The 22,994-nt window shown below is 28.6% G+C and overlaps 4 protein-coding genes across 4 annotated transcripts; 1 reads left to right on the forward strand and 3 right to left on the reverse strand.

Moving 5' to 3' along the window:
- Window positions 1-1,146: 1,146 nt before the first annotated feature.
- Window positions 1,147-3,611, reverse strand: LOC111039921. The gene is made up of 8 exons (XM_022323583.1): window positions 3,314-3,611; window positions 2,870-3,080; window positions 2,630-2,805; window positions 2,222-2,331; window positions 1,895-2,018; window positions 1,742-1,833; window positions 1,500-1,675; window positions 1,147-1,438 (listed from the first exon to the last, which is right to left on the reverse strand). Exons 1-8 carry the CDS (start codon window positions 3,466-3,468, stop codon window positions 1,361-1,363), a joined length of 1,122 nt encoding a protein of 373 aa, XP_022179275.1. The 5' UTR covers window positions 3,469-3,611; the 3' UTR covers window positions 1,147-1,360.
- Window positions 3,612-10,721: 7,110 nt separating this feature from the next.
- LOC111039901 (partitioning defective protein 6) lies at window positions 10,722-19,421 on the reverse strand. Its single transcript, XM_022323552.1, has 5 exons — window positions 19,073-19,421; window positions 18,783-19,008; window positions 11,776-11,903; window positions 11,445-11,711; window positions 10,722-11,040 (listed from the first exon to the last, which is right to left on the reverse strand). Exons 1-5 carry the CDS (start codon window positions 19,118-19,120, stop codon window positions 10,780-10,782), a joined length of 930 nt encoding a protein of 309 aa, XP_022179244.1. The 5' UTR covers window positions 19,121-19,421; the 3' UTR covers window positions 10,722-10,779.
- A 111-nt stretch (window positions 19,422-19,532) lies between these two features.
- LOC111039902 lies at window positions 19,533-20,577 on the forward strand. Its single transcript, XM_022323554.1, has 3 exons — window positions 19,533-19,959; window positions 20,015-20,227; window positions 20,300-20,577. Exons 1-3 carry the CDS (start codon window positions 19,786-19,788, stop codon window positions 20,441-20,443), a joined length of 531 nt encoding a protein of 176 aa, XP_022179246.1. The 5' UTR covers window positions 19,533-19,785; the 3' UTR covers window positions 20,444-20,577.
- On the reverse strand, window positions 20,440-21,995 carry LOC111039903. Its single transcript, XM_022323555.1, has 3 exons — window positions 21,857-21,995; window positions 21,651-21,803; window positions 20,440-20,630 (listed from the first exon to the last, which is right to left on the reverse strand). Exons 1-3 carry the CDS (start codon window positions 21,900-21,902, stop codon window positions 20,587-20,589), a joined length of 243 nt encoding a protein of 80 aa, XP_022179247.1. The 5' UTR covers window positions 21,903-21,995; the 3' UTR covers window positions 20,440-20,586.
- Window positions 21,996-22,994: the final 999 nt, after the last annotated feature.

Raw genomic sequence — 22,994 nt, forward strand, 5'->3', positions numbered from 1 at the left:
AAATTCTAAATTCAAACGCTTATAAAAAATTATTGCGAAGTTAAGCTCAACTTTTTTTTTAATTTCCACTAACAACAACTTATGAGAAACCTTGATTTACATTTTAAAGTTTTTTTACTTAGCAAAAAAACTATTATCGTCGTTAATTTAAAAAAAAAAAACTAATAATTATCGAAAATTTCATATGCCTGTAAATAGTTTAACAGAAGTCAAAAAATTGTGTGTGTATAGAAAACGAGGATATAAACATTCAGTGAAAATGGCATGTTTCTACAGTCATTTTATGAGTTCCAACAAAAAACAAAATCGATTTTGTCAAAAACTGGTTTTGCTTAAACATTCCCAGTTTTCCTTAACTTTTTGTTTGTTTTTCCTGCCGTTTTTAAAAACTATTAAGAGTTTTTTACTTTTGACCCCTCAAAGTACCACTAGATTCACTTTCCTGCCATTAAATATGCTTTTGAAGAAAATCGAAGCACATTACAGTCCCAAAACGTGATGACAGACACAAAAATAAATAAATAAACATACAACAGTGTAAAATCAATACATTCATAGATCTGTTCAGATTCTAAAATATGATGTGATTGCTTCATCATTAATATTAATAACCAATATATTATATAATATTGTATCAATTGGTAATAATTACTAATATAATATAATATTATACTAGTAAACTTGTGATAAAAACAATATGACATGATGGCTAAAGTCCAGATTCAGTTTAAGTCCTAGCACACGCCACTTGCTAACTCATATGCCATTATGACACGTCCCAACCGAAGAATCTGACTAAAAACGTTCCAATCATACTATGTTGTTTATATCATAAACTGAACTTAGATTTTAAAACTTTAAGATTTGGTCAGCACAACAAATGTTGATAGAACTTTGTTTTTGACTTATGTTTGAGTAAACATCTTAAATTAATAGGCCACTGTAATGGATACATTAAAATTGAATCCAATAATCCAAATAAAGGTTTCAATCAATGGGTATAACAATCGATTATGAGCAGAGACTGTCAGCACATATTTTTTTATATAATTATATATTAAATATAATTAATTCACAACTAACATTTCATTGGGTATAAAAATGTATTTTGTTATGACTGATATTAGAAATAATGTACTCCCATTCTTCCAAGTACAAAATGTTTACTTTTATTGTTTAAAATATATATACATAGACTGAATCTTGCTTGTCTGACATTATTGCTATGAATAAATGGATGAAAAATCCAAGTAAGACAAAATATCTACATTTTTTTCTCGTTAATATGAATTAAAAAACGTATACAAACTTAACTGGTTAGTAACAAAAGTGAAGTTTTATAACTTTAAAACTTTACCCCTTACATCTTAGCACCTAATCTGGCTAACTTATCAGCCTCTTCATTACCAATAATCCCTTTATGGCCAGGCACATATGTCTAAAAAGAAAATCTATATCAAACTTGAAACAATGTTTAAAAAAAATTATATTTATATTACCCAGCTAACAGAATCCATAGACTGTATTCTTTTATTTAATATCATAAACATTTCTTTGTTTTTTACTTCAGCCCCTGCACTGGTTTTCCATCCTTTAGCCTGCCAACGTGGCATCCATTCATTGACACTTTTAATGACAAAATCCGAATCTGTGTGTATACTTATTCTAGTGAGACCTAAACATATAATAATGTTTGGAAAATTTGCAAAAATAATATTTAAACAACATACACGGAAATTACCAGTAGAATTAACACGTTCAATTGCTTTAATAGTAGAAAATATCTCTGCATTGTTATTAGTTTGTGTTCCAGGTACTTTTATTGATAAATTCCTAATAAAAGTATGAATATCAAAATTAAGCTAAGACATAATTTATCACAAAAAACACTTACAGAGGATGATGATTTCCAAACCATACTCCTGCCCCTGCAGATGCTCCTTTATAGCCATTGTTTGAACAAGCACCATCCGTATAAACAACAACTTCATTTTTTTCATTGAATGTGAAAGATTTTTCTAAAATGTAAATAGTGCTAAAGTATGTTGTGTTTAAATTAACCTTACTTAATATGATTTGTTAAGTTTTGAATTTTCAACATTCTTTTGTACAAATATATTTTACTTATAAGTTATTACTAAAGAAGTCAAAAATCAAGCTTTGAAATAAGCTAACAACTATTTATTTAAATTATGCTACATTTAAGAACGGTTATAATTACTTGCTGATTCTAGTTCAGACGGGAGTAAGTCGGTACCATCAATAGCATCAATATTTGAAGAATATGAATCTTTTTCATCAGAAAATGTCAGGTTTTTATTTAATGGAGTACTAATGAAACATTAAAGAATTTAAAAAATACAATTATTTTTATGAATTTAATACAATCCAGGTATTTAAATGCAGTCTATGAAATAGTTAATTCTATAGATTTAAAGATATTTGCTTAAAACAATTATAACAAATTGTACTACCAAAATAATATTTCAGTTGAAGTGTATAAGAGAATTTGTTAACAAGAGTCCAGAAAAATTCACAGGAACAAAATAAATCATTCTTATAAATCTTTTCTTCTATGGTGCTCAAGATAATTATTTTACTTTATTTTATAGTAGACAGTCAACATTACTTTGTTGTAGTAACTAAGGACAAATCTTCTATGGATTCAGTTTCATTCACATTCAATATTTCATGAAGTTTACTAATAACTTCATCGTTTAAAATCTTCAATTGGTCTACACAGGTCACCGATAATCCTGAAAATGATGATACTGCAACTTGTAAATCACTGAATGCCGTTTTAATCTGAAGAAAATAGCCAAAAATTAGCAACTTGTTTAACATATTAAAATATAAATGCGGAAAATACTTTTTTTATGTGGTCTTTCACTGAGCTGATTGGGTGATATGGAGTATCGGGTCTTTTTCTTTTCACTCCTTTGAAGTGATCATTAGTGTTTTGTGTATTTTGCACAATCTTGAATTTGAAATCTTTAATATATTTTTCAGCCTCTATTCTTGTATCAAATTTCTTGGCATACGAATTAGGAGTAGCATCTCTCAACCCACGAGCCAACTCCCTATAAATCAATATTACAATAATTAAAAATCAGGGGCAGCCAGATAATGTATTTAACGTAGACAATCAAAAAAATAAAAATAAAAAACAGTATTCGGACTGTAATTCCTAATTAGAATTGAACCGTCACAAAACGTGGATTGACAAGGTAGGTAAGCAATTTGTTATATCTTTAGTCAAACGAATTTCTTCAGTATTATGCCCCGCGTTAATCAAGTACCAAGATTAATTTACCAGTTTTCGGCTATTGCACCGGATTTTGAAGTCCTGAAAATCACGGAGTAAAATGGCATCTTAAAGAAATGACAAAATATTCGTTTAATCGATAATAGATTACGGTATTTACAACCACTGAAATGCATAAAACTCGTGATTCGTCGCGATATCATAAAACGGAAACTTAGTACCCGCAGAGTATCGAGTATATTATTATATTTATTGTTAAGTATTTAAGGGACTTTAAAATTGCCTAGACATAACGGCCGTAACTCACGGTAACAAGGCTCAATACTAATTGCTCCAATTTTAAGCACCAAGTTCATTGATAAGATAGCACACAGCTGATAGTGGCAATTGGCCAATTAGGGATCATTTTACACCACGCTAGTACCATTTTTAATCGTACCGACGTACCACAGAAAAAATCATTTATTCTGTGATCGTACGTACTACCACAGATAAAATAAAATTTCAAAATTGTATTTAATCTGTGGTACCTACTACGTTACGGGCGTAACACGATTGCGGACTTTTTACCTTTTTACCTGAAAAAAACATAACACGATTGCGGACTTTTTACCTTTTTATATTTGAGGAAAAACAACACGATTGCGTGTTAAATATTTTTATTTTGAGAAAACACAATTTTTATGTTCCTGTAATTTATTGTTTTTTAATTTCAAAATCAACTGAAACTTATATACAAATGTGGCACACAATTATTAATTTATGTTTAAGATTAGACATAGATATACAAAAATCGTTAAAGTATTCAAATTTTCATTTTGATTTTGAAAAAAGTGCTCACAACGCTGTTAGACATTTTTTTCCAAACTGCAAAATTATGGCCTGCAAATTTCATTTAGGCCAATCTTGGTTCAGGAAAATTCAAAGTGACAGTAATTTATTAAAAAATTATAATTCAAATTCTGAACTAGGTGTTTGGTTGAAACAATTTTTTGCACTTGGATTTTTACCTTCGGAAGATGTAGAAGATGCTTTTACTTATTTAATTGAAAATAGCCCTACTGATAATTTTGAATTCACTGATTATAAACTGAACAATTATATATCATCTGATGCCGTTTTCCCACCGATTTTATGGGCAACTGAACCTTCAACAGAGGCAAGAACGACCAATGAGCCAGAATCATTCCATAGTCACTATAATTCTCAGTTTTATACGTCTCATCCATCTATTCACCAAGTTCTACATATTTAATTAGATATCCAAAGTGAAACTTATTTAAAAATATATAGTTTAAAACAAAATAATATTAACAAGCCTCGTAAAGATCAAGAAGAGAATATTGCATATATAATAAATACTTGGCAAAAATATAAAAAAAAGAAATATCTTTAAATAATTATTTGCTGACATTAGGACCACGTTTTTGTGCAAAAAAGTTATAAGAACTTGATTTTTGTTATGTATATAGGTATATTTTTTTTTTTTGACACGTAATAATAAGTTACTGTGATTTATATACATATATTTTTACTAATTTACTAATTTTTACTACTATTTTTACTTATTTTTTTTACTTATTTTACTAATTTACTATTTTTAATTTTATTAATTATTATTATTATCATCGTTATGAGTACATCTTAATTCTTTATATTATATGATTTTTTTTTACATACTTATTGAGTTACTATTAATGTTGGTAAAATTATTTAAATATTTGTGTTTGCTCAAAATAAAAATCGTGTTGTTTTTCCTCAAATATAAAAAGGTAAAAAGTCCGCAATCGTGTTGTTTTTTCTCAAATATAAAAAGGTAAAAAGTCCGCAATCGTGTTATGTTTTTTTCAGGTAAAAAGGTAAAAAGTCCGCAATCGTGTTGCACCGGTTTCAAATTAGTATCCAAAATGTACAACTGTTCGGGGAAATGTTTGTTCTACGACCAATTGTTCATGTCCCACCTTCGACCTTCCACAACCAATTATGTGTACATTTACTACATTTTATTATTAACTATTTAGTAGGTTGTTCATTCGCTTCACAGTTCATGTAGCCCACCTTTTTTCACCCACACGTTTCATACGGTTTACTGGTTCAATTCGATTCCGCAGTCCTTGCAGTTGGCAACTAATTGAAAGTCCATTAAAAATCTTGCAAGTCCACCAGTAAGGATTTTTCAAAGCTTGGTGGTTCATCTGTTATATTTTAATAGCTCGAGTCAATCACACATAGTCGTAACTAGACCTTAAGTTTTGACCCTAGCATCTTTATAATTAGTAAAAAAATTGTGTGGCTCTGCAATCCACACCCCCAGAACATGTTACATTAATTGTTACTAAATGTAAATAAAATTCAATCAATATTTTATTTTATTATTACCTACAGCGTGTGTAGTTATCAAAGTAAAACCAGTCGTCCGTCGGAGGACGTTACTATTCCTAATTTATAATTTCTACATAAAGAAATTGAACAGGAAGAAAATAAAAAAAAACTTTGGGTTCATCATCTAAACTTGAAAAGAACTAAAAATAATACAATTAAATGTTTTGTTCGTGAACTTCGAAATGACGAATGTACATTTAGAAATTTTACACGAATGAGTACCGACACATTTGATTACATTTTAGAAATACTTTACGATGAAATTCGAAAACCTGATACTAATAAACCATGGTTGGAGCAGAAAGGGATAAATCATAAATGCAGGATTTCATAGAAATTTGGAAAAACAGATTTTTGAACAACACTTTTGGCCTCTTTATTAAAATCATCTAACCAACATTTTTGATTTTTATTCGGTTTCATTTTTTTTATATTTATTAAAGCCTGAAAACATAAGAAAACAAAATTTGACCAATTTAATAATAAAAATGATTTAGACCAGAATTCGAACTATCAGACTCAAGCACACAACCGTTGTACTTTTGGAGATCAAAGGACGATGATAAAATAATAAAATAATATAAAATCCTATTCTGCTCTTAGCAAAGGACCTCGAGGTTAACCTAGGCGAACGACTGGCGCTGCGATCGTCACCCGGACCGTCCGGTCATCGTTACTCGTTATCGCTGTTTTATACATTAATGTAGGTAACAAAAATAAAATCTTGAGTCTATTCTTTTAGGCGAAGACAATTTTTGTGTTTACTTTAATGACAACTACACAGACTCATCACATAAAAATTATATTATGTAGTTAAAATAGAAAAATAAAACAATATTTGAAATTAAAACTTATTAATGTAGCTACCGTTGGTAGGAGTAGAGGAACTATGACGGGGGGCTGAAATCAAATTTTAGGGGCTAATCCCCCCCCTAGTTACACCTATGCAACCACAACCAACATTTTAAAAGTTAGCCGAGTTGGGTCTTACAATAAATTACTTGCCAATTAAAAGGAATAGATTTGTATCATTTTCGAACGAATAGATGAAAAAAGGTGAGCTACGTAAAGTTGCCCCCGCTTTTTTTATTTTTATTCCGTTCAACTGAAAATAATGACTAGCAAAGTCGTGAGTCGTTTAAGAGGTCTGGGCAAACAACCAGGCAACTCCTATTTTTGCTAAAATCTGGTTTTAATTAAATTTGATACAGCAAAAAATTAGGAGTTTGTCTGTACAAGAACGAGACAAATCCAACCGCCCGTATAGGAAATATAGAGTGACCGGGAGCTGTCTGGTGTTTTCCTCCGTTGAAAAACCTGATAGCTCCGGAAGTTTTTTTAATTTTGAAAAATGGAATTTTCAAGAATACCTCTCCATTTTTAATTAAGAAAAATTTGAAGAGTATGTCTGTGTAATAATAAAACAAATTCGACCACTCGTATAAGAAATGTAATGTAACTGGGAACTGTCTGGGTTTTTTTCTTCAGTTGAAAACCCAGATGGCTTCTTATAACACCGGAGATGTTATGTTATGTAATGTTATGTTTCTTGAAAAGTTTTGAAAAATGGAGCCGTCTAGTGTCTGGTTCTTGCAAGGACCCCTTCAATTTTAAAACCTGTTTGGCAAATTCTTGTTAATTATGGATGTAAGTATTACAGAGGTTGTAATTCAGTTGGCTAATAGTAGGTCAAAGCAGGGGCGGATTCAGCTCCTCAGATATATTATTTCTCAAATTGTTTTTATAATTATTACCGTATGTACTATAATAGTTAGAACCATAGATACGAGCATAGGCATAATATAATATATTTCTATCATATGTCTTTGATTAGAACTATGTAAATACAATCAATAATGTATTTATTACATTAAGATGATACTGAGATTGGCCCACTTGCTGCTAAGCAGCCTAAGCTCCTTACAGGGTCACTAGGAATGTCAAAAGCTAATAGCTCAGTTACTAGTGGATTGCAATGGTTTTGTTGAAGGAAATGAAATCTTTTATGTAAGATTGTTGGTCACTTTTTAGACAAGAGTAATAGAAGTGTGTGATTAGAATGTTAGATACATAGTATATGAGAATTAAATTATTAGTTGGAAACAGCTGGCCTGGAATGTTTGGATACAGTTTATATTGTATGGTTTGATTGAATGCAAGAACTGGATTCCGTTGGTCCATATGGGTTTGAGAAGGGTACATGAATATTTTGTTATTAAAGTTAAGGTGCCTTGAGGTAAGTTTGTAATAAGGAATTACAGTTGGCAAAATCCATTGTTTAAAGTGAATTTTTTGTTCAGGTTGTGAGAACCCCATATAAATCCTAGTTAAAGTGGATTCATTTTTAAATAATTTTAATACAAAAATACAAATGTAAGAATATTGGGCAACAAACGCTCCGAAAATTATAATAAATCAAAAATCAAAATACAATAATATGAATATTAATAATATTCAATAATTAATTAATTAATAAAAATAAATAATAATACACATAATACATGAATTCGGTAATACAAATTAAATACTTAATACACTTAGAGAAATAGATATTAGTATACCTAAAATAAAAAATGTTCTATACAGATTTAAATATACCAAGTAAATAATACATAATGATATTCCTAACATAATGTAAATAAAGGTTAAGTCGGAAAAATAAAACTATTGCACACAATATACCAATTATTCCACTTAACTTTTGTATTGTTTAATTTAGTATAATAAAATACATTTTTACTTTCTCTTATATAATTTAAATACACACTATAACAAACAAAAATGTACAATAACAATGATGTAAAATATAATAATATAATTTTATTTGTTATAGAGATGTAAATATTTTAAATTAATTTGCACTTTAAAATACAACATTTTTATAAGTGTAAACAAAATTAAATTGTTAAACTAGAAAATGTAAGAATATTAAAATGTCTATTATGTGCTTTTTTTTAACTTATTTAATATTATTAATTTAGTTTTATACAAAATATTTTAAATGTGTTTGCTCATTTAAATGTCTTTTCAACAAATAAATTGGTATGTTAGTTACAATTATAAAATTTATAAATATACTGATACGATATTATTACAGTTTTTATTAAGCCAATAAAATTAATGAAAATAATATATGCAATTAATATTGAAATAATTTTAGCTTTTCTGTTTTAAGGAACTTTATTAGTATATTATAGAAATCTTATTGACAACTATTTATGAAACTTGTTAAGTCTATAGATAAATAATAATTTAACAATAATAATTTTACTTAGTCATTATTATGTTTTGTTTATGTATGATAGTAATTAATAACTTTATATTAAATATTACTTTTGTAAAAAAGATTTTAAAAAAAGTCTTATTTAATAAAGATTGTAATTTTGAAATAATACCTGTGTGTGTCTGTGTATGTATGGATATCTATTAATGTACTTCAATACTAATTATTAAATACTCAACTGAATTATTTTTAATTTTGCACATCTGTTTATTTTTAATTATCATTATTAATATAATAGTCATTTTTATACAAATATATATTTGTAAATTTGGTATGTTTTCTTTAAATAAATTCACATTCAAAATATATTTTATCAATATAGTATAATTCTTTTTTGACAACGTTTGATTTAACAAATATTAATGCTCATTTGTTTATTTTTCTAGTTAATACAAAAAATATTAAGCTATATTATTCATATTCAATACAAAAAATAAAACATTAACAGTGATTAAAAATATAAAATTATTTGGTAATTTTTATGTGTGTGATTGTTTATCAATAGTTTTGGACATCAACATAATATATTTATAATTCCAATAATAATAATAATAATAATAATAATAATAATATTAATTATAATAATAATAATGATGATAATAATAATAATAATAATAATAATAATAATAATGACAATGATAATACTAAGTAATAATGATGATCAACACAAAATGACGTATACAGGAAGTACATTCAACATTAAAAAAAAAATATATCTATACTCCGTTCAACTTAAGAAACATGCTCGGCGACCAAATTGGGCCACCTTACTATACTTACACAGAAGTTCCACAAATGATTGAAATGGTGTGAGTAACAAACAATTATTGCTTGGCAAACCCCTGATAAAAATTGGTCACCGTTTAATATGTTTATTAAGTTGAACTGAATATGTACCTATAATGGACGGATATTTATTTGCAAACTTTACTTATTTGAAAATAATTATATTAGACTGTTAGAAATAATACAAATCAATTTAATCAAAAACTATATAAATTTATTTATTCTCTATTTAACCTTTAGTGGTAGACTACCAGTATATCAAATATACTAAAATGTTGAGTATATGTAAGTTATAAAATAGTATGTAATAATATCACAAAACCAGTCACTAAATGTACATAATATATTGACATAAATAAATAATTTTTTTTTTATAAAGAAATAATTAAATTAGATCAGATTTAAGAAATAAAAAAAAATATTTACTAAAAGGAAATTTGTCTATTTTCAGTCTACATATTTTGTGTGATATTGGAATGTTAAGGTTATAACCAGATTATTTTGGATACCTATCATTTCATAAAAGTGAATATTATGAATTTTTTTTTTTGAGATCAGAAGGAAATGAAACAATTTATTGAACTAGAGGATTCTTATATTGTTATAAACAGAAATTTAGCAATTTTGTTTAATAAAAATGAGTTTTTCTCCAGGGAAAAAATTGATTTAAATGTTGTTTTAAATTGTCATTATAAAACAAACATTCACAAAGAAACTTTTTTATATTTTTATGTAATTTGGGCTATTAAATATTTTAGGTAATGCAAACCAAGTAGCATAGAGTAGTATTAAATTAAGTGTCACCCTGTAATCATTTGATAGTATTAATTTTTTGAGTTTAACTATTTTATAAAACACACATACTAAACTACAACAATTAAACATTTGAAAACATGAAGTGGAAGACAAATGATCTGACATCATAAATAAAACTAATTATTTATCATTTCATTTATTTGGAATGCTAATGTCCTATTAATTTAACAAGCTCATTTCTTAAGCTCATTTATTTTTTAGACACATAGTTAATTTCTTGAGAAAAAGTGACAAATACCTTTTATTCTTATGGGTCTGCAGTACTAGTAGACTCATTTGCTACTTGCAAAGCTAAACCTGCAGTCAAATCTACAACTTCATCTTGGTCGTCTTCTTCAGAGGTGTTAACTGTGGTAGCGGCACTATGCGCTGATTGTTGTGATCCACTAGATAATTGTGACGTTCTTGATAAAGAACCTCGCCGAGGTGCTGACATTGTGGTTCGCTGATTAGCTGGTTTTACAGTAACAATCAGATTATGACTATTAGCTACCATCATATCTGTTACCTAGAATTTTAACATATGATGAATATTAATACTAGTATTATACTGTAGAGTATATCAAGAGGTATTGGTGGTACAATATTTTTCTTCTCTATAAAACACTACTAAGCACAATAAAAAATCTTAAGAGGCTGTTTTTAATTCAAACCTTAAGTTTCATGCAGGGACGCAGGGTTAAAAATTTGAAACAAATAATAAAGGTTTAAAATATTATTTCTAAGGTTTCAATTAAATTTTAAGGCAAAAGCAAACAGCTTTTTCTGGCCTCCACACGAGTTGTTTTCAGCGAGGCCCAGTAATCTTTCGATATTAATTTAAATAAATAAAAAAAATAAAAACTATTCTTAGAATGGACTTAAAGTATAATTATTATTTCAAATTTATCCTATATTTAAGTTTAAATGTACCTGGTCCAAAGTTTTTCCAGCCACTTCAATGCCATTTACTTCTAAAACCTCATCATTGACGGCTAAAAGCCCAGTACTTTCAGCCAAGCCTCCAGGAACTAATCTGGAAATAAAAATACCAGGAACCTTTTCCACACCAGAAGGACTAACTCGCACACTAGTGCCATCTCTAATATAGAAACCTAATGGCCGTTCTGAACCATGTTTAAGTAGTCGAACTCGCCGACATGTGTCTGGAACTACGTCTACATCTATGATAGCGGACACCTAAAATAAAAATTATTACATAAAAATTTAAAAAAAATTATAAATGACAAATAATTCATTTTACCTGTCGAAAATCCTGAGGGTTTGATATCCAAAGATGTTTTGCTTTGCTAGGTGTACCACCCAAAATTGATGATATTATATTTCGAGGCCTATAAGTACCATAACCATTCAGTTCTTCAAGACTTTCACCTGAAATTACAATAAATTAATGTTAGGATGTTAAATTATTTAAAAATCAATATAGTCATCAGACGGTTACTAACTATTAGCATGATGTTTCTTAAAAAACTTATATCTAATTTTGTTGATTCACCTACTCTTCTGGCGAATATCAACTTAAGAATTCCACTCTCTTAAATGTTATTTTTCTCCGCCACTACATAATTCTCCTCTTTACCATTTGAAGCATCCTAACAATGAATTCTTTGTTTTATAGATATTAGTCGAAAATAAAAAAAATAGTAATCGAACATTTCATTTGCTTATGAATAAGTTCAACATGAGTCAAAATATTTTGAAAATTGTATGGTGTAAAGAAAATTCTAACACAAGAACACTAGAATTACAATAAAAACCAAAATAGATTTTTTCAAAAACTGGTTTTTCGTAAAAATTCACGTTTTTCCCGTAACGTTTAAAAACTATCATGAGTTTAAAGTTTTGACCTCGAGGCCAACTAGATTCACTTTCCTACCAGAAAAGTTACTGTTGAAGAAAATAATAAGACACAAAGATAAAAAAACACACATCATTGTAAAATCAATTCATCGCTCCACTCAGAACCTAAAGGAGATACAATTAATAATTAATTTTACACACAAGATATTTTTTTAACACAATCGTAGACCAAGCTCAATTCAGAACATCGTTTTCGTAGTGTTATCATTTGACATATTATAATGCAAGGACAATTGTTCATTATGGAATTTCAAAGTTATAATTTTTAAACAATGGTATGTAAAAGGGGCCGAGTAAAAATATTCTGTACCTTTTATCATAGTATAAGGAGTATTATTTATTTATTGTTATAATAAACTTTATAATTATAGAAACTCACATTAAATATTTTTGATAAAATGATAAATAAAAATTTTTATGTGTCATAATTTTTAATACATTTATAAGTGATCATGACAAATTCATTTGTAATGTTTATTTTATTTTCTTGTACTAATGAGCCATTAGCCGAAAATAACTTTTTTTCAATAAAAAAAAAACAAACAATATAACCTATTAAAGTTATTTACAACTAATAATTGTTAAATATATTTTAAGCTTGATATTATCACATATTTCATTGTTAGACACTTAGATATTGTCTAAATTGTGGTTTACTATTTATAGATTTAGACGAAACTGAAAATAGACCAAGGATACAAGCAGGAAATATTATGTTCTATTATAAATTAAACAATACTAAAGTCAATAACGATTTAAAAAAATTGAAGGATCCAACTGCTTTACAGTATCCTTATGCGGCCAATAATAGTAAATGTATTTATGTAGGTACATTAAAAAGGCATGGCCACTCGCCATTGCATAAAATATAAAAAAATAATCTATGAGAGAAAAATGTTAGAAAAAATATTGGGTCCGTGTTTGGACAATAACACTAGAGACTGGAGAATCAGAAAAAAATAGGAGATTAAAGAACACTACAAGTGAAAGTGAAATAAGGAGTTTCAAGAGGAGTTCAACGAGCTTTCCATAATAAATCATAAAATTAAACATAAATATGAGGAAAATACCGAAAATATTAATATGCCCAACACCCATGGTCATATAGTGCCAAGGTCCTACAAGAAAATACTGTTCCTATAAAGATCATGGCTGCAAGGATTCATTCCCCAAACTAAAAAATATATAAATAAAGTAAAAATTTGCATTACAGTAAAATATATTGGTACAGACATAATATAAGAGTATGTAAGTTATATCTTGTCTTATAAGAATGTTTTATAATAATATATTATTATAAAATGTTAGTATTTTTCTAAATAATGACTTGAAAATTATAGCGCTCCAGAAAGTTCAAGTGCTTTGAATCAGGCGAAGCATAGCTGTAGGTTTAGTGTTTACGTACTGATATCAAATATATAAAAAAATTGTGTTTACTGCGTCGTGAAATAGTATGTAATATGTATATATTTGTATAGTCGTCTATACAGTAAACAAGTTTTGCATTTATATAATAATATATTGGCAATATACGATAGCCGTTTACAGGAGACAGGACACGTGCAATGGACAATGGTCAACGAGACAAAAGTACGAAATAGGACGCGAGTAGTCAATCTGGAGGCCGGAAACTGGTGCCTGTCGACGCGTTGTACAACAACATGCGACAATATAATAAAAATAACAAAATACCCGCGATCTTGTGCTTTAAATTCGAAAACAGTTCCTGTCATCGCGTCCTTGTGTAATTAGCGAGAGATAAGTAGGAATTTGTTATGCAATATAATATCATATAGGCTGTTCTTAGTGTAGGCACTCGGCGATCGGTATGCTTTGAGACATGACTCACTGATTAGTGATCATCACGGTTCATTATCGCCAGACACCCAGACATTTACCATCGCCGAATAGAAAACTAACCGTAAATCGTAATGGCAAGTTCCGTTTGCGTTTTTCGACGGTCAATATTTCCGACGACGCGCGCATAAAAAAACCTTCTACCTAATTTAATGACTTTAGGAAACAAAACTCGTTTGCGTGAGAAATTCCCTTGGATTTGAACTGTCAAATGTTTGTTTTTCCTTTCTTCCTAGCTACGACCCGTAGTTCCACATTAATTAAAATTCTTCACCGACCACTAAATAATTACAGATCATTGCCATACACGAACGCTGTTGTTTGCTCCTTGAATAGACTTGAATGGGAGAAATAAAATAAATTACTCATGTTTTATAGGCTTGTATCACCAATATCTACGAATAACGTTTTTTTCAAAAGAAACATCATTGTACTAATTACTAATATTATTAATTTAGATTGTTTAGTTAAATAAACTCTATGTAAAAAATCAAAATGTTAACTAACAAAGCTGATAACTATCTACAGGGCTAAGAGATCGAAAAATGAGCATTAAAAAAATTCATTTATGACAAAACAAACAAAAATGCAATAAACATAATGAAAAATGTAATTTTAAAAAACCAAACCAAGGTACCAATATACCGGTCTAAATATAGACCCCGGTAGGTTTAATATTTACGAAAATTACTCCTAAATTAATCATTCCAGAAAAAAAGATGCAAATGCACTGAAACCTGAACCCTACTGATAACTGAGTTTAAGTTATTACTCAAATAATAATAAATTTAATCAAATATACAATTTATCTTTAGTGTTTATTATAATGTTTACATAATCTGATATATTATAATATTATATAATAAACAATCACCTATACAGAGAATATGAACACAATCAAAATAATTGTTTGTATTCATCAGAAAAAAATAAAAAACATCCTTTTTTTATTAAGATGCCATACCCACACGTTTGTTAGAACTCTGAAGAAATAGCTTACTAAGAACAAATTTGTGTATAATATATTATATGTACAAGGTTCATAATATTACTATTCAATATTCACCTCAGATAAATTAGACTGATAATAATATAAATGGCATACTATTTTCACTTAACAACTCTTTTCTTGAAGTGGTTTAAACCATAAAAGGAATATTACAATATACCGATAGTTACAACAAATAAAATATCACAAATTAAAATTTAGAAAGTAATTTTCAATGAAATTAAGTTTCTTTTTATGTTGAATGATAAAATATTAAATCAATTTCATATTAAATAAATACTATTTAACAAAGCATAAATTACATTATTTGTATGCAGTAAATTAATTATATGGGTACATAAATTCAGAATATTGGTAACTAGTTTTATCATAATTCTACAAGAAGTACATTTCATAAAAATGCAACTTGCCGACAGTCAGTCCCCTCTATAATTTTATGTACGGACAATTTGTACTCGCCATTTTTTACAGCAGCACAATTCATTCATTTAAGTTGGGTATAACTAAATATCTTTAATGAACAAAGTTGTAATATAATCACATTTTTGAATAAGATATACAATTTTTGATGTGTTTTAAATTATAACTTCTAAAGTTAATATTAACTATTTTTAGCATTTGGTTTTAAAAAAAATATTTTTTTAATTATTTGTTAGGTTAAACCATTTAGACCTTAGATTATAATTTATATCTAAAAAAAGCCAATACAATATTTGCTATGTTGTATAATATATAAAAAAACAACATCACTATCCAGTACACGAGTGTTTCTTAAACTTTTAGAAATCACGGAACACCAAACAATAATATTTTTTTTGCGAAACCTCTATGAAAATGATATTCAAAAAAGGAGGGTACACAAAAGATGGAGATAAAAGGCAAAATAAACAACTCACTAAAAACAGAAAAATGTAATTAAATTATTTATTTGGGAGGTATCATAGCATTAAAGAAGAAACATTATATCTGATTTTAATAACAGAAAAAAATAAAATAAAATTAGTGTGTGAACTTGAATAGGATTATGATTAAACACTACTGACTAAAATATAACTTCAATGAATATTTTAATATATTTTTTTCCTCGACTTTTTCTGATTATTATTTTAATTATATTAAGTGCAATATATGCTTTTTTTTCAAGAGGACCGATTGTCCTTGATCCATGGTTTAAATTTAAGGACAAAAATGGTTTCAACAGAGCTAAGGGTTATAAGTTAGTACCAATAAATTTACATTACAAATAAACAATCTATATAACCTTAGATTTAAACTTGCTTTTATTTTAAGTAAAAACCATAATACAGTCGACCTACTCAAGATATTGTATTTTAAACTAGATGAAAAACATTGTGTAACCATCATTGTGTTTGGATTTTATACTGAAAATTGACAGGAACTCCGCCCTAACACCTGCCAACTTATTTCAATGGTTCTCAGAACAATGAAGTCACTTGATCATAAATTATTGTTTATCTTTAGACAATGGAGATTAAAGAGCATATATTATACGGGCACCATTTAGACGAAATGTTGTGGTTATTGAAATAGAATACCCCTGAGTATGTAGATCAATAGACAATAAAAGACAATTTTTTTTAAGCATGCACTATAATGTTAATTTTGCTATGATATAAGGCACCTATACTAAAATTAAATAATGAACAGTAGAATTTTTAAATTTTAAATTATAAATTATAAATTATTCAATAGTTAAATTTTTAGACAGAGTGATTTATATAATTACCAATTATTATTTATGTATAAATTTGAAAAATGTTCTGATATACCTACCAAATAAAATGGAAATACAGATAAGAAAAAAATGTATGAAGTTTTTAATTACATATAATATATTAAACTTCTATAAGTGTAGCAACAATATTACTAAAGGCCCTGTTGGAAAAATGAATCAAAACTTTAACAAAGTCGCCTAACTCCTATAATTACTCAAAAAATTTTATCTTGAAAGAATATTAACTGTGCACTTATTTTTCTTGACTATACAAAACTATAGTAAGCACTGAGGCAGTCACTTTTATTTTTATTTCGTAACTTTTTTTTACAAATGTATTAATAATAATTTATGATATTGGGCTTAAACATTTTTAACATTATTTACAATTTAATTAATTTTTAACAGAATGGAGTGGTAATTTTTTATTCACCTTGTACCATGTAAAGCGTACAATTTATATTTTAAAAACAGAAGTATTTACAGTCAAATAAATAAGCATAATGATTGTGAAACAGAATATTAGTTATTAATTATAATGCATAATGCAAAAACCAACAAATTTCCATCAAGGGCCATATAAAAGATACAAACTTAAATATTGGAAATTTCTATAACAAAACTTCTAAGCCAAATATGTTCCAATATTGGCAACATTACTAGTGAAACCCAAAGGAAGCATAAGACATCTTAGCTAAAGACCTAGTTAAAAATCATATAATTACATTAGTAGAATGTAAAATTAAGGAAATTATACTATTTTATATTACTTCCTCACCATTTTTACCCTTAATTAAATATTCAACATAAGATGGAAGACAAGATTAACCAATGTGGAGTTCCTAAAAGAAGATTTTATTGGACTTTCTGAAGTAGAAGAAATACGCCTGAAGCAATGGAAGAACAGATAATTAAAGGATTTCAAAATGAATGGATCGATAAATTTAGTTATTTGATTAGCCAGCACAGCACATGAAAATATGAAATAAAATTTCATTAAATGGGTGTTATGAGGATGCACAATGCAAATCCATGTTCGAGGAATATCTTGGAAGCTAAGAAACAGTTAGCTTAGTTTTATATTGACGTACATACATATTGTCAACAATTTATTTTTTATAATTTTTTTCTTAGAAAATGTACAATCTGTATTTACAAAATACAATAAGTACTTTTGATGGCATGTACACTTATATATAACAATAGATAAACTTGATTTTAATTTTATTTGAACTAAGAGATCACGACACTAGCATACGAGGCAACAAGAGGGATTTTAGGTGTGTATGAGAATAAAAATTAATTTAAAATCTAAATAACTAAAAGTATTACCAGAAAGTGATTTTGGAAAGGCTGTTCATTTGATAAGAATCTCATAAGAAAATATGGGTAAGATCAATGAAAACTTTTATATTTTATTGGACAAGCTAATTCTAAAGCATTACAATGGAATGTGATGCCTTAATATAGATGAAATGAGTCAACAAGAAAAGTAAAAAGTTTTAAGATGAACTATGTTAAGATCAAAAGTCCTTCAAAAGGAAATCATTTTGAAATGCAAATTTTGTATAGGTGCAATGCCACACAATTAAAAACAAGAGGTGTTGGTCTTGGTGCAAAAAGTGATTTATTTAGTTGTATTATACGACTCGGGACAGTATCCGATATCCAGGGGCTTCATAAAACCTAGTTCCACCACCATAATCCTACCCATTTATTTTTAATAATACAATATAACTTATGTAAAACTACAAAATATTAAGTTGAATTTTGTTTTAAGAAATCTTACCTTTACGCTGTACAATTATCCTTAGCAATGGTTTGGCTGTTAAAACTGCTCTTCCAAGATTATCATCATTGTTGATTGGTAATAAATCTCCATCTTTTGGGTCTGTATACGACAGTACAAATGGCACCTCAATTAACTTATGTAGACGTTCGATAAGAATTCTGAATTGTTCGTAAGTGCCAACGTCTGTTTTGGGTAACGAGATACGACGGAACTCGGCGTCAAACTGTAAAACAATATAAAACTGTGTAGTGATTGTAAACAAACTCATCATTCCCTGTATCACATACTTTGCTTTTGATTTCCAACTTTGTCATCATCGGACGATCTCGTTCCATCTAAGTGTCAACTACTAAGTGACGGTGTCATTATATCACCACCTCCGCGATGATGGACTCATCGGCCGTTGGAAACAGCTTGGAGGTTCAAATACACCTGTTGCACAATGTCATTACAAGTCCACTTTGGGGCGTAAAAAAAAAAGGCGTATCAAATATCGCTCGAAGGGACACTATATCAGAGGTATGAAGTAGTTACTACTACTTACTAGGCAGTAGGCACTATAGGTACTTAGCGGCGGACTCAGCTTGAGGAAGGAAATAAAAACACGTAATTACGTGAAACGCTGTGGCTAGACAGTAACTACTAACACGGAGTGGAATGATAACAGACGATCCAAACAGTGCGGCTACAGGAGAAAACGTTAAACTCCCGCCGGTTATCAATATCGTCCGGTTTACATGTCTTATCATATTATGTATTGAATACTCTTATTTAATGGTACTTAGTAGTTTGTAGTTTGTAATATTTTGTTGAAGCTTAAAGCCATAATATACGTACATTATATTTGAATCTGTGGATTGTGAGTTTAGACACCTTACTATTTTAAATATTTTTGAAAATTAACACCGAGACACTGACATAGACTCTATCAGCACTTATTAAGGATACGGGTACACAACATTCGTAGTTACCACATTTCTTAAAAAAAAATTGTGCAAAGATGTCTGTCAAATTAATTGGTAGAACAACAAATTTGTATGGTAAGACGCTCTGGGAAATTTTAGGCAATCTGAGAACTACAGGTGTTGGTCGTCTGGTAACCAGGAACTCTTATGATCGATACGAAGAACCTAGCTTTTTCAAAATCTTGTCAGTCGAACCCACTGCACAAATAGTAAGTAATAATTACAACCTAAGTTAAAAATTATGTGACATGCACTTTGTTATAGGAAGACAAACCAAGAAAGACAATAGTTCAAGTTGAGAAAATATTCCGAGGTAAACATTATAAAGAACCCGTTGAAATATATAGTGTTTCGTATAAACCTGATTATCGATTAATACCCAAAGATGAAGAACAGTTATGGTGGGATCGATTGGCCAATTGCAAACCACGAGAGAAGCTTGTACCTGGATCTATTGAGCTACCACCACTTATGAAAGTTAGTATAATTTCTTTTCTATCTATGTCTACCATTAACTAAATCAATATCATTGTACTTTTTGTTTTATAGTTGGTATTAGAACGAGAAAACAAAGATTCTAATATTAAATTGCAATTAAAAATAAGAGGTGGTCGAGATAATATTGCTCAATCAGACACAACAAAAATTGCATCATACAGTCCAAGTTTTTTCAAAAATCAACAAAGTAGTTAATAATTAATATGCACTGTATTTATAACTTAACATAGTTTTTTTCTCATAAATATTAGAAGAATTTGTTTTTATTTTCTTTGTAATTATTTCTAATGTCTATTAATTCAACAACATACAATCTTAATAATTCCAATTTTTAATTTTCAATTCTTGATGTGTGGAACTCTAGGGTCATCTGGTCGGTAAACTGAAAAACAAAAATGTATAATTAATTAGAAACACAAACTGAATATATTGAATATATATAAGTGGAATGAAACAGTGGCATCATTTGGGGGAGGGGGGCAGGATAGGCATTTGCCCTCCCTGATCATTAGCAGACTGAGTATGGGCAGGTTTCTGGCTAGTTATGGTCCACAAGCTCATAAATATGATTTGTGCCAATGCTAAATAAAATTGAACCATGATTCATTAGCTTTCTACTAATTATAGGGTATCTGTATTTATTATTTATGTATATTAGATAGTAGAATTATAGTCAATGATATGGTTGTAGATATAATATATACAACCATAGTCTATGGTGTGTTGTGATACTAAACAGGTAAGGTCCTTCTGTGTTAAATGTTAATTATTTGACGTTTAAATTTTATATATTAGAAGAAGGCAGAAGAAGATAAAAATGTAATGTAATTGTTAGCGAGTGGTTTGTTTTTCAGTATTATAATGGGGAGGTCAACATTTTCCCCCTGTTCTCAAAAACTAAAATGACGCCACTGGAATGGAATGGGATTTATTTTATAAATTTAATGGTATTTACTATTTTCATATTTCACTATCATAAATCAATAAAAATATCATTAAACATTGCACTGTTACAGAAAACTGTTGTATAGTTAGAAAATGTCCAGATGTTATGAAAAAAAAATTTGTATTCATATAACATGGATACGTAACTTAACAATATTAATTAGTTCAATAGAATTTAGATAAGGAATTGGATATGGTTATCAATGGAAGTGTAAACTAAAGGTAAAGAGATGGAGAGTGTTTAGGCGCTTTAACACAGGAGAAAGAAGAAAAGAGAATTAATATATTATATAAGAATTAAGATATATTGGATATAAATAATGTGAAGTTGAAGAAGTGATGGAGAGCTGTTAAGAGAATAGTTGGGGAAAAGATAAGTTAATAATAAAAATATCACAAGTTAAATTTAACAGGAACAACAATACTATGCATACAGATTAATATTTATTATACGTACGGGTATATTTGAATTTATATTTTTTATTGTTTCCATCATTTTGTTCATATCTATAAGTATGGTACAAAATCAGCCCTAAGCCGACAACGCAGAATGGAGAACATATAGTAATCAATGGCATTTCATGCATAGCTTGTCGGAAAATGCCCTTGACTGCAAAAAAATGTTTGTAAATATTTGACGGTTTTTTTAGTTTAAATACTTACGTCCTGCTCCATATTTTTCGGGCTTTAGAATTGTATCGCATTTCATCTTGGTGTTTCAGGGTAGAAATTTAATTTAAACCAAAAATATTTATTAAGAAATCACGAAAAAATTTTTCCTAATGAATTCTTATCAAATTATATCTGTTGTTAGATTAAACATGAAGTTGGCAACAACCTTGTGTTATACCAGCTGATAATCGATGCACGAAATGGACCACAAATTGCATATTTGTTCCATGAACGTTTGTTCCATAGTTTCTTTACTCCACAAGATTTATTCTACCAAACATTTTGTACACAATGGTCACAATGTTCATTCATACATAATAATTTTGAAGTAAAGATTAATCAGAAAATAAATGCGCCGAAAAACATTTGAACTGCATTTTTGGCTTATGCATAGACCAGCACCAGCTATTAGTTAATACTTTAGAATATATTATGGTCTATGATTCCATGGGTTTATGGCTAGCAGGCTAGGTAATCTCTAGGAAGGTGGGTCTTGTTCACTCGCCGCTGTTCTACACATCTCTACCAAAAAAAAACAATATTTATACTGTTTATGCCCGCATTCAACTTGTTTCTCATCATTTTTCAGTAATACTGGCCAAACTAACATTAAGAAGGGTTGCCTGCATACCAACTACCTAGGTCTTAAAAGTGAGAACCTATACCCTGTACAGGTTACCTCGTCGTGGTATAGTCTGTGGACATTGGTCACCTTTGACGTAATTCCATTATATTTCAGCAGATGCAAGACTTTCATAGGTCCGATCATCAAAAAGACAAATTTAGTTAGATTCAGAGCAACTTGCGTCGGTTGCGTCTACTTCTGCACTTTTTTTGCAAGTACCTAATATGAAACCACATACAAATGCATGTACAAACTATTTCTTACATAATTTGTATACTTCAAACACTTTATTTATATGATATAATAAAATACAATATTGATGTAAGACAAAAATTATGTGATTATTAGGTACTACGTTTTTTATCATGTACATAGATATAATAATAAGAAAAGGCTTAATTCTCCGTGGTTATTTGTTCAGTTTTATAATTTCTATTATATTTTATCAAAAATATTCAACAAAATAATGAAATAGGTTCAGCAGGTTCAAAGGTCTATCCACCT

This window comes from Myzus persicae, unplaced genomic scaffold, assembly GCF_001856785.1.
Source record: "Myzus persicae strain clone G006 unplaced genomic scaffold, MPER_G0061.0, whole genome shotgun sequence".
NCBI lineage: Eukaryota > Metazoa > Arthropoda > Insecta > Hemiptera > Aphididae > Myzus > Myzus persicae.